The sequence below is a fragment of the Thunnus maccoyii genome, chromosome 23 (assembly GCF_910596095.1).
Source record: "Thunnus maccoyii chromosome 23, fThuMac1.1, whole genome shotgun sequence".
Classification (NCBI taxonomy): Eukaryota; Metazoa; Chordata; class Actinopteri; order Scombriformes; family Scombridae; genus Thunnus; species Thunnus maccoyii.
Window position 1 is genome coordinate 11,785,934 of NC_056555.1, and position 12,248 is coordinate 11,798,181.

General features: G+C 39.3%; 1 protein-coding gene across 5 annotated transcripts in view; it reads right to left on the bottom strand.

Moving 5' to 3' along the window:
* Positions 1–437: 437 nt before the first annotated feature.
* lrrc17 (leucine rich repeat containing 17) overlaps positions 438–12,248 on the bottom strand; it is a 28,702-nt gene continuing 16,891 nt past the window's right edge. For all 5 annotated transcript variants that reach the window (XM_042403426.1, XM_042403428.1, XM_042403429.1 and 2 more), the window contains exons 4-5: positions 5,583–5,738; positions 438–1,468 (exon numbers count right to left, since the gene is read on the bottom strand). In XM_042403426.1, the coding sequence (XP_042259360.1) occupies positions 1,038–1,468; positions 5,583–5,738 (587 nt within the window). In that variant the 3' untranslated portion in view covers positions 438–1,037. The remainder of the gene's footprint in view (positions 1,469–5,582; positions 5,739–12,248) is intronic.

Genomic DNA, 12,248 nt, shown 5'->3' on the forward strand with positions numbered 1-12,248 from the left:
CACTGGGTGGCACTGACTGATCAGTGAAAGCTGTGTTTTCCTGCCTTTGGCTTCCAAAAATATAAAACCTCATCCACAGGACCTCATCCAAATTCCTTGGGTGCATGTAATTTCTTTCTTCTGGTGATATGTAGCCTGTGAATAGCTTTGTTGTGCAATTTTAGGTGTCAGTCATTTGTTCACATTCCAAAAGGAAACAAAAGTCATGGCACACCTCCAAGTAAAGTGAATCTGAAACTTACCTGACTTCATGAAAACAGTGGGTCACTGTATGACACTAGTCATCTCCTTTCTGTCATATTTTGTGGCTAACTGGTGGCACTTGGAAAACAAGTTCTGTGTGTGTATGTGTGTGTGTGTGTGTGTGTGTGTGTGTGTGTGTGTGTGTTCCTCTCCATCCCTCATGCCTGTCCATCATTCAGTGAAACAAATTTTCAGAAAAAATAAACCCAGTTTTATTTCCATAAATCAGGTCGACAACATCATACATTAATTAACACAAAAAAGACCAAAAACTAAGTATATCCTGAACTCAATATCAAAATGACTAACAGAAAAAAGAGATCACCTGCAGTCAAACTCAGAAAGAAGTTTTTTTTTTTTTGTTGGGGGGTAGGGATGCTGGGGTGCGGGTGGGGTAGATTAGATCTGATACAGACTAGATTAGGGATTTTCTGCAAAAAAGATAAAACAAAAGCTCAAATACCATCTCCTAACTCACTGTGTAAAGGTTAACTCAGCAATACAACATTGCAACTAATTATCTCTGAGGAAGATGTTAACATCCCAAAATGTGCTCCTCTGTTATCCACACAAGATTGAAAATACTGATTACTAAAAAGACATCTTACGACTGAATAATTATCCCAGAATTGTACTTCAAACTGGTCACAGTGGCATTTTTAAACGTAAAATCACTGAGTCTACCTTTATTAATCCATTCTTCAGCCTGTCCACAGACCTCCATTTCAGTCCAACACTCTTGCGTAAATTTCCCTCTATACTAAACCATAACAATCCACAGAACTACCTCCATTCTAACTCAGCCTGATGATCTCAAACCTATTCGGCCTCTTCTCCTTCAGGGGCCTCGGCAGAACCCCCTCAGCTGTCTCCTCTCCGGCCTGTGCCTCATTTTCCGTTCCCCCTTGTTCTGCCTGTCCTGTATCCGTCCCTCCTATTTGTTTATCCTTGGGACATTCCCCGTTGTAGGTCTTCACGTAATCCACAACGCGCCAGCCCCGGAACTCCTGCGGCTCGGAGCAGATCAGGCCGGTGTAGGAGACGCCAGGGTGGTGCTTTAGCCAGTAGGTCAGGTAGTGGATGTTGTAGTCGCAGATCCAGGGGTTGTTGTCCAGCGTGAGCTTCCGTAGGAAGTAGAGGTCCTCAAGCACACCGTACTGGAAGTAATGGAGGCTGTTGTTGGACAGGTCGAGCTCATGGAGGTACAGCAGGCCTGCAAATGCAGCTGGGAGGGGGAGAAAAATAGAACAAAATAAGTTTACATTGCATTGGTTGTGCGTTTTCTTTAATATAATTTTCATTTTTGTTTATTCTAAGAGCATTGAATGTACATTTTTGGGATAATGCACCTTTTATGTTACATTTTAATACAGACTGTAACTCCAGTACTCATTTGCAATATTCTGTTCAATTAAAAAGAAGTATACCCAAAGCTTTTCAGGAGTTAAAAAGAAATAGTTTTGACTATGACTTTCTTAATTCCAAGAGGTCATAAAATGTCTTCAGCACACAGAGAAGCATGTTGTCCTTCAAATAAAGTGAGAACATCACCAAAATGCATGGTTTTAGCAAGTGTTTGCACTGAAAATTAACAAAAACTTTCTGTCTGGACTATTTACTATGAAAATAATACCTTCTTTCAAAGATTATTGGGCAGTTGCACCTGCTGAATGCATCACATGTAAATGATTCAAGTGGATTTAATAGGAGAACTTAAGAATGGATCACAGATTTTATCTGAATTGAAATCATTTTGATAATAATTACTTTCAGTTGTCTCTCATACAAGTTCATATGAATCAGCTCACATAAACTAGAGTAAAATTGGCTGACACTTTTAATAGGTTGCAGACATTGTTAGCGGTCTGCATTTATGTGTGCCTGTGTGTGCGTTTGAGTGGGAGTAATGGGACAGTGGAGACTGTTTCACACTGTCCAATGGCCTTGGGCTTCACTTTGATCTTTACACCATGGAAGAGTGGAGGGGAGGGAAACAGGACAAGGAGGGAGAGGAGGAGAGCATGTGTGGAACATATAGGAGTTGACAAATATGGTGCAAATAAAGAAATCACAGTGATAGAGACAAGAAAGGAAAAGAAAAACATACACTATGAACAGAAATCCTTGCATTTAGGATAGGACACCAAGGGGGGGGGGGGGGGGGGGTAATGGAGAGATAATGGAAGGATGAGGGACGCCCCCAGTTTAATCTCCCTGTCCCCCTGTCTTATCTCTCTGCTCATGAGACTGACTCCTAATTTGGCTACTGTTCATTTCCTTTTTTTGAGCCACAGCCAAAGCCCAGTGTGATCTACTTTCATCAAAGTGAAGCAGAATGAGCTTGGGAACTGTGTTCAATTTGCAGATGTCATCAGATTATTAAAAAGACAATACTCATACGAACATAAAGTTTGATGGTGCTACCAGATGTTGCCTTAATGACAAATCTTTCTTCAGCGAGTTGGTGTGAAATATCATTTGTTTTTTTTCCATCTGTTCACCATCATTTGAGACTATTATCCATCTTTTTTTTTTTTTGGAATAAACAAGCAGAGAACTCTAAATAACATCCTAATTTCCAAGTATTTTCACCAGCACTCCCATGCAATCCGCTGAGTCTGCAGTTTTTAAACCCTGTCAGCAATTTTTCCAGCTGTAACACATAGACAGATTAAAATTATTTGAGCTAACAAAGAAACAGACGGTATGGCATGAAAACACAACCCCATCCAACTCCGGCAGAGGTGATAAATTAAGGATTTACCCCACTCAGCTAGTCCCACTCTGGGCTGATCTTGGCTACATGCCTCCATAATAAATAAACATCACCATAACTAACAGATATCACTGTTGCATGAGTCACACTATTACATACTTGTCTGCTGCTCCATTTTTGCTTCACTTACAGTAATGCTGATGAAGGAAAGTTGGATCTTCTACCTTCTGCTTTTTTTTCTTTGGAGTCGCAGATAGGTGGTGCCTCCACACTGACAATTCCTAAAATTTCAAGTCATAGGAAAGTGTGCTAAAATGACTCTCAAATATACTCTTCTTTTGTGACTGTTTATATCGTTTTGACTACTTTTGGGTTTGCCCAGCGTGGAAAACCACAGGCGTCTGGCACACAAATTCGCCAGAACCAACAACGAAAGATAATTGCACATAATTATTACTATTATTCCAACTGTACTGGAGTCTGGAGTTTTGCTTTCGTTGTTCATGTTTTTTTCTCACTCTGGTCATCTCACAAAAGAACAACGCAAATAAACAACCTCCTGAAAACGATTTTAAACATTTTGTTTTTAATTTTACACCAAATGTGAGAATGAATAGAAATAGCGACCATGATTGAGACCGTGTGTCATTGGCTGTCACAAGCTCTCAGAATTTATTTTTCAGTTTCCAAACACTGGAGCAAGCTACAGGAGATTGTTTTCATGTGTTTCTGGCAACACCCTCATAATTAAACAACCACATAGGTCTATTGTACCATGAACTCCAGACCAAATCATAGCAGAGCGTTTTCTAATATTCCATCTCTATGAGTGCTTTCCAAAACTGTTACAAATCACTGTTAAAAAAGTAATTCTGTTTTATAGTGTGACAACGCTGTGGTTAAGGCACAAAAACCATTTGGTTAGGGTTAGGGAAAGATCATGGTTTGAGTTAAAATAATCACTTGAAACGTGGTGTTGGTTAAAGTTACTACCTCTTAAAAGTTAAGCAACCTTCGTTGTCATGGCAACAGTTACGGTATTTAAAAAACTGTCCCAACTCATGGTTGGAAAGTCCACTTTTTGCCATATATCTATCTAGCCATACACTCAACCCGCTTCCGCATTCCGCGAAGACCCACCCTACTCTGTTTCTGATTGGTTGGTGCTCATTGCCTTCGTTGGTTAGGTTAGTTGGGTTAGGCATGAGGAGTGAAATGGTTAGGGTTAGGGTAAAAATCAGAGTCAGAGTAGGGGCGGGCTTTGAAAAAATAACACCAACCCGCCACCTCCAATTATGGAAATTTGTCACCTTATATAGACGTCATCTCAACTGCGCCACTTCTCCGGGTCATAATTACTACGGCCGCTAGATGGCATCTGTCACCCAAATATAACTACAGGTCATTTTTGCTGGCTGAATTTTCGACCTCTGCTGTCATTTTTCTTTCGAGGACAGGCTGGTTTCTAGGTAATGAAAACTACAGGTTTTGTAAAGGGCTTCCCTCCTGGGCAGGAAAACATGGCTGGAGAGAGTAATGAGTCTGCACTTTTTTAATGTTCCTCTGGTGCTGAGTAGAAAGAGAGAGAGAGAGATGTTCAGAACAGCTGTTCTGCCTCAGCAAAAGTGATCTTTCGAACTCTAAATTGTATTTTTTTTCCCTCGATAAATGGAATGGAAGTTTTTCATGCAGCCTTCCTTAATCATTGCTCAGTGTTGAGATGTGTATTTGGTTACGTGCGTTCTTAAATGCACTACATGTTAACTGCACCTTATGCATCTTGCCTGGTGAGTTGAATAATGATACAGCCAATGTGGGATGACTTCAACAGTTTAACCTTGATCGACATGAATGTCAATGATGAAATGAATCCCTACATAGGAATAACACGTCAGTGAAGCTAAGAGATGAGCCGATGAATCACACACATCTTCTGTTGTCTCAGGCAGTCCTCGGAGTAGTGGTGTAGAAATGTGTTATTGTATTCACAAGTGCTTCTGCAAGGTTTTTGTTATGGCAATATGTCATCTGATAGGCATTTTCTCCATCATATCATCCATGTTTTTCTCCCTTCTACAATGTGTGCTTTCAACTGCAATCTCTTCTTATAAATAATCCTGGATTAATGGTCGACCTCAGAAAATGGGTAAACATAGATTGTTACCATGAGTACGCACATGTCAAAGGGTTGTATTGCTAATATTTGTTTGTGGCTGTGATTGTAGGTTCATACACAACCTGTTGTGCACAGAGTGGATGTGTTTGCATGACTTTTGTCACCAATGAGGTCTCAACTTGAGATAGAAAAATCCTTTTTATGTATCAGGACATGTAGTCTTATTTTGGTCATTTATCACAGCTGAAAAGAGAAGCCAATCTATCATTTAAAAGCTTATTTGTAGTCAACCCATCGTTAGACTAAATTTATCAGTAAGACTCAACTGCTTATGTCCCAGTAGCAAACTCACTTTATAGTTTAACTTTTTACCAGAATGTTACCAAGGACCCTGTTGTGTGATTTTACACAGACACCTAACAGCTCATCAGAAACAATGTGACCATGGTATTAAGTATTTGTTACACCAGATGTATGTGCACAGCTGTGTAGGGGATGTGCTGTTACCTGTGTCTATATGCTGCAGGCTGTTGCTGCTAAGGTTAAGCAGCTTGAGGTCTTTGGACAGCAGGAACTGCTTGGGCCTGAGATGTTTGATGGTGTTACGGGACAGATCCATCTTCACTATGTCAGATGGCAGATCAGATGGGATGTTATTCAAATCTGCAGGAAGAGAAAGACAGAGAATATGAGTTATTCCACTCTCAGGGGAGCTGGCAGCAGAGAGAACGAGGGAAGAAGAGAAAAAGTGTCAAATGTAAAACTTAATTCTTGCCATGAGGTAACTAGGTTTTTGCAAAGATTTCAAATAGAGAGAATTAAATACAGTGCTAGTATTCATGGTATTTGCATAAATATTAGCAAACATATGCATTTCCGTATTCCTCTTGATAGTTTTATATGTTTGAGGCAGATGTGTGTAATAAATGAAATCAGAATACAGAATGTAGAGCACCAAAATCAACAGGAGCAATGGAAATCCAATCTGGCTACATCTTTATACATTCTCAAGATGTTGTGTGGGTTGTGTACAACATTTAACATTTTCAAGAGGATGGAGTCAGCTGTGATAACAATATTTGTATGTATAAGAATTTTTCACCTCTGTGCCAGGTACGAGGGTTTCCACTCATTTTCAGTGTTTCCAGCCTCATACATTTCCCTCCTGTAAGATTGTCTGTGAAGGTCCTAATGCATGCAACAGTGATTCCCACATAATCCCATCTCGATAACAGATCCTCTCAGGAGTTTTAAGCGCATTTTACAAATGCTGTACCATCCCTGCAAGATTTGTCAATGTCCACACATTTTATCCCAAAGCAAGACAGTTGAAGCTAGAATCTGGTGTCAAATCAGTGGAAAATACCTGGAGTTTCTTCACAGATGATAAATAGATCCAGATTTATAATAAGTCAAATTCTGTTTCTGTGAGTTTTGCTTTTGGATCAGTGCCTTTTTAAAGTAAAAAAAAGTATTGGATTTGTTTCACCTGTCATTGTCTGTAAAAAATATGACAATGATGTAAATTGGAGGTTGCATCTGCTGTGCCAATCATGGTGTAGTTCTGTTAAAAACTGTGAAGGTGGCCTCCTCGATACATGCAGACCTGCATCATCAAAATGAACATGGCTGATCAGTTTTGAAGCAGTTTGCAAAATGGTTGCAGATGAGAGGAAGTGAATATTTATTTTGATATATAATCACTTCTTTATTTTGTCCAACAAAAAAAACAGATTGTGTACGATATGTGTGCACACACATACTAAAAGAGGATGCATACATGCATCTGGACTAGTTTCCTGTATTTATTTACATGGACTGTCTAATTTGGTCCGAAGAATGTTTATGGCTACTTTTACAGCACAGATGTTGCAGTCTTTAAGCACACACTTAACTGGCCACAACATCTGTAGCAGTAATCATGGAGGTATGGTGCCATAAATCATTACTGACTTTAAGAAAATATAATTACACACGCACGAGGACATGGATAAACAACATGCTTACAGATGTAGCTGATACACTCAGGACATGTAGTTATTATTGTTCAGTGATGTGATTAGGTGATGGCTGATAAGTGCGCAGCAGGCAGAGACATTTACAAAGGAAGTTCCATTTTACAAACCGTCAGTCCTCAACAGAGAGAACTTGAAATTTGAAGAGATTCCCACTCTGTTTTAGGTGTACATGTGTCTGCATCTCTTTCCAAACAGCTTTTCACATTTAGCTGGAAACATCAGACTAAAATTCCCAGGCTCTCTTGTGAGAAAGCAGACATCAAGCCTTTGAGCCAAATCCTCCCTGTCCAAGAGAGATACATCTGTGGTCTTCGGTGTTTTACACTGAGCGAAGATAATCTCCTACACAGTGACAGTAGATTGGGTCATTGGTGTCTGTGACCAGGAGGACCTATGCTCTCCTGGATAAAGGAGAAAAAATAACTTCCTTTAACAATCCTTTATTCAGACTTATGTTGTGCCTCTGCTCTTTTATTGCTTCCTGTAGCTAAACGTGTTGCCAGGAACAAGCATTTCATCAGGAGCCTTTGGGGTATCTTTTGATTTTTAATGGGGCAAATCTTTTAGATAAAGTGTTAGGCTCTCTCCCATTTGAACATCTGTGTTATATGCCTCTACAGAGACAGCCGCTGAATGAAGAAACATACAAAGAGAGAAGGGGAGAGAGAACATGTCAGGAAAAGTGAGAGTAATTCAGTCCTAAATGGGTTTGGACTGGATTTTTTGGGGTTTATCTTATCTTATCTTTTTTAGAAATCCAAGTGTTTGACCTGATTGCAACAGCGCTGTAAAAAAATATTCCATGGACATTAACGCATCTGCTTCATATCAAAGTACCAGCTTTGAAGAACCTTTTTACAGCCATTAAGTTGCTCATTTGCAAAAATATCCTATGGAGGTTCCATTATTATATAACACATGGATCTTGCATTGAAGTGAATGTACAACAGCTGAACAACAGGTCTTCAGTATTTACTTAGTTTAAACAGATAGAGCTATAAGCTATATCCATGATTAAGTAGGGGTGCAAGGCATTAATCTGGATTTTCATCTGCATATCCCACTCCAGAGGCTACGGGTTAGCAGTGAATGATTTACAGAAAAAGTAGTCTATAGTCTAATTGTTTTTCTCTCCTTTTCTCAACCATATATTACATAAGTTGTCTTGCAATGGTGCCATTATCATTCTCATTTTTCAAAGGGAAAAATATACATCTCCATCTGCAGGATATATTTCATCAGAGCATTAATACTGAGTCTGTTTGGAGCGAGTGGTTCTATATTTTTATACTGTTTAGACAGTAGAAAGGGAAGCAGTTAATTTTTTTACTGAGCTGACATGATTACTCTGGGGTCAGCTGTGCATAGTGCAGTGAATTTTTGCGGTTTGGACCCACGCCCCAGGCTTGACAGGGGGAAAGATTTCTTGAAGTGTTTTCTGTGTGGTAGTATTAGATAGAAGTACTGTATATTGGCTTATATGAAACCTGTTGCCCTCCAAAATTTAACCATATTTTAGGTAAGATGTATTGTGCACTAGTTGCCCAACATACAGTGTATGAGCCACGACCAGAGACACAGGCATAGATTGGGGAGTGGACAACCAATGTCAAGGCACTACTGAATTGTATCTACCAATATTTCGAAACCTTGGATGATAATGTGATTTTAACTCTGTGCACGATGAACCAGTAACATCTATGCAGAGTTTCCAGGTTTGTAGACTCCTTTAATATAGAGTTATCTAAGGAGTTCTTAACTTTATCAGGAAAATTCAGGTAGCAGAAACTTGACCAGCAACGAGGCACACAGACTAAGTTAACAAGCTGATTAAAAAATAAATATAAGCTCAAGTTTTTGAGATGGTTTAAATATACTGTAGGGTGATGTTTGGGCATTGCATTGGCTCTGTCATTATGCACTACTTTATTAGCTGCTGGAAACTTTTTGAGTTGTGTAGTCAATTTACACCTCAGGGAAAGAGGTAGGACTATTCTGCATACCTGTTTCAATCCTAAACCCAGGCTGAAGAAAAAAAAGTCTGAATGAGTTGGAATCACTTCCATCTCTTCCTGTCAGCATCCACTGCGGTTTCCCCCTGTGTCTCTAGGGTCTGGATTTTGCATGCAAGTAATATTTGGATTTTACATAACACAACACTTTGTCATCATTCAGGCAGAAGATAAAGATGCTGAGGTGAAGCCTTTTCTAAACATGCTGACAGCCCTGTTTATATATCACTATTACAACGACCAGATTAGTGCAAGGAATCATGTCCTCCCTTACAGTCATAGTCTCAGTGGTTTAAGTCATGCTTAAAAAAATGTTTATTGCCTAACAGCTTTAACTTACAGTAATAGTGGATGAATTAAAGAAAAGTTTCCAGTATTGGACTAAATTCTGAGGTGTGCAGAGAAGCTGCTTTGTGTCCCAAAAAATAAAAATGGTCTTTGTTTGATTAAGGCACATTTCAGACATCTTGTCTTAGAGGAATAGTTGTTCATTTTGGGTGAGAGTCAGATGAGAATAATGATACCACTCTCATGTCTGTACACAAATATGTGAAGCTACAGCCAGCAGCTGGTTAGCTTAACAAACCCCTCGTAAAACCTTGGCATGTCATTTTAACTTCAGTTTTTGTACAGAAATAAACAAACGAGATATTACTTCTTAGTTAGTGAACTTAAGCCAGGCTAGCTGTTTCTCCCTGTTTCTAGTCTTTGTGTTAAGCTAAGCTAACCAGTTGCTGGTGGTAGCATCATATTTATTTACTTATTTATTGTGGGGGTACATGAAGTTTTATCTTTGTTAACATTGATAAAAACAAGTATAAAGCTTGTAGTGACATATGTGAGGCAATGCCATATGCTAAGCATTGTGGCAGTAAAAATTTTTAGCAAAGGTGTGATGTGTGGATTTGCAGTTAAAGATGCAGTTATAGTTCCCAGTAGCACTCCCTAAGCGGCTCTTCATGTTGCTCCTTAAAGTCACAGTTGATGCTTTGAAGCTGTTTTGCACACATAATCTGTGCAAAAGGGCTTTTCTCTATTTCTGTCTTGGCCAGGACTCAGTACATGAAATTGCCTCTTTTTGCCCTTGTCACTATGACAACAGTGTCTTGGGGAATAACAAGATAAAGAAAATCATCTAAATATAATCACTATAACTGTTTTCATCCAAGCTACTGCAAATCTTGTGGTTCAGTAAGGGCCAACTTGCCTACAATGATATCGTAATAATTTGTTTAAGTGGAAATTCTCAGTATCCCATGGTCTGTTCTCACAATGTTTCGTTGACTTTTTCACCTCAGCATGAAAAAATGATTTGGGAAACTCTAAACCCCAGTAGTCAAACTCTGGTTTCTTAACAGTTGCACAGTCCTCAGCGTAAACAGGACCTGCAGGGAAACTTCTTGGCACCTGGCAGAGTTACTGTTGCTGCTAAATCCAGCTGTTAGCCAGAATGATGTTTGATACTGTCCTCTTTCTCATTCATGCTCTCTTCCTCTCTCCGTCTTGCTCAAATGACATTATGGAAGATATTTTTTTTTCTGCTGACTAACAGCCCACTGTCTGTGATCCAGGAAGTCCTGTGAGAGCCTGACATAATATCATGCAGGAGTGTGTATGTGTCTGGGAAGTATCCAACTCACCATATACATGAGTCACTTTTCTGCCTGCTCCAATGGCCTGAAGTTTTTATGGAGGATTTATGTTACTTCTGAAACCTATGATTTCTTCACCTTATGAGTCACAGATGCCCAAACAATCCAATACCAGCTTGTTTAAGATTTATTTTTTGGTTTAGAAGTCTTGAAAATATTAGTTTTAATCTAATAACTTCACTACATTTCCAGTACTGAGAATATATTCTCAAACATAACTCTAGTGTAGTGTTATTCCCATCTATGAGAGACGCAGCCTTTAAGAACTCACATATTGCCTTCAACCACTCTGTATAGCACTGATCTCCAGTGAGAAAGATGTGGAGCCTGAAATCTGCTGTGGTTCACCTCAGAGAAACAGCCTTCAAACCAGAGGAAGGGGGACATGGAGACATGGGAAAAATGGAGAAAGAGATAGACAAGAGAAAAATATAGGGTTTGGAGACAGAGGGAACAGAGTAGGTTTCCACTCTGCTCTGGGTTTTCTACTTCTTGCTGCCTGCTGGCTTTCCAGTCCTGTGTGAAGAAAACCATGTTCCACATTTGTTGCGCCTGCCCACACTCATGTCCACCCTCTCAACAGTTTGTTTTCACTACATCTTTGTATTCGCATGTTTGTCTTATTCTTTGTTTCTCTTAAAGTCTTAGCTAATGAATTTTTAATGCTGCAAGTCCTGTTTATCTGCACAGACCCAAAGGGGCCCCAAAAGCCCCAGGTTCATTGCATGTCAATTTGTTTTGGTAATATTATTAAATGCAAATTGCACCTCTTAAGTAGAATATCAAGCAAGGCAGGACCAACATTATTTGCTAATTTTGTAACCATGTCTTGTAAAGAAACCCTGTGTCAAAGTCTAGTTATAGTATAATATATATAATTTTTTTTTTGTTTATATTGTGCTCACATAATGCATATTCCTAATCAAATTACCATATTCCATTGTGGAGTTTCTGACCTCTAGTAAGGCTATACACTATCCTACCAATCATGTCACACTATTCCACTGATCTACAGGTGGATGTGATGCACCGAGAAACACAGCAATGCACCCACAAAGGTAGAGAAGAAGAAGACTGCAAGCTAGTTAACATGGATGTAAACAATGCAGGATTTAAAATGCTTGAAAATCAGTTGTGGAAGGAAATGGATTCAACACATTTGTAGATCACAAGGTTACACACAATGTCTTTTGGTGAGTAACAGTGACCGTGAACATAACTTTTCTTTATTTACAAGAAAACTCTACTTCCATCACAGGAGCACTGGTTGCTCTTGATTTAATGAGGTAACAGGAAGCATAAACGTGGCACAGAGGGCAATAGGTGGGGTGTCACAAGGGGCCCAATGGCAAATTTCTGTCCCGTGGCTGCCTAAAGTCAATTCAGCCAGGTTTCACATTATTTGAAAGACATAGAGGGTCTTCAGATAGTAATGAAGGTTGACTAAAAGAATGCAAAACAATATGTGTTTGGGTTACTTCTGCAATGTGA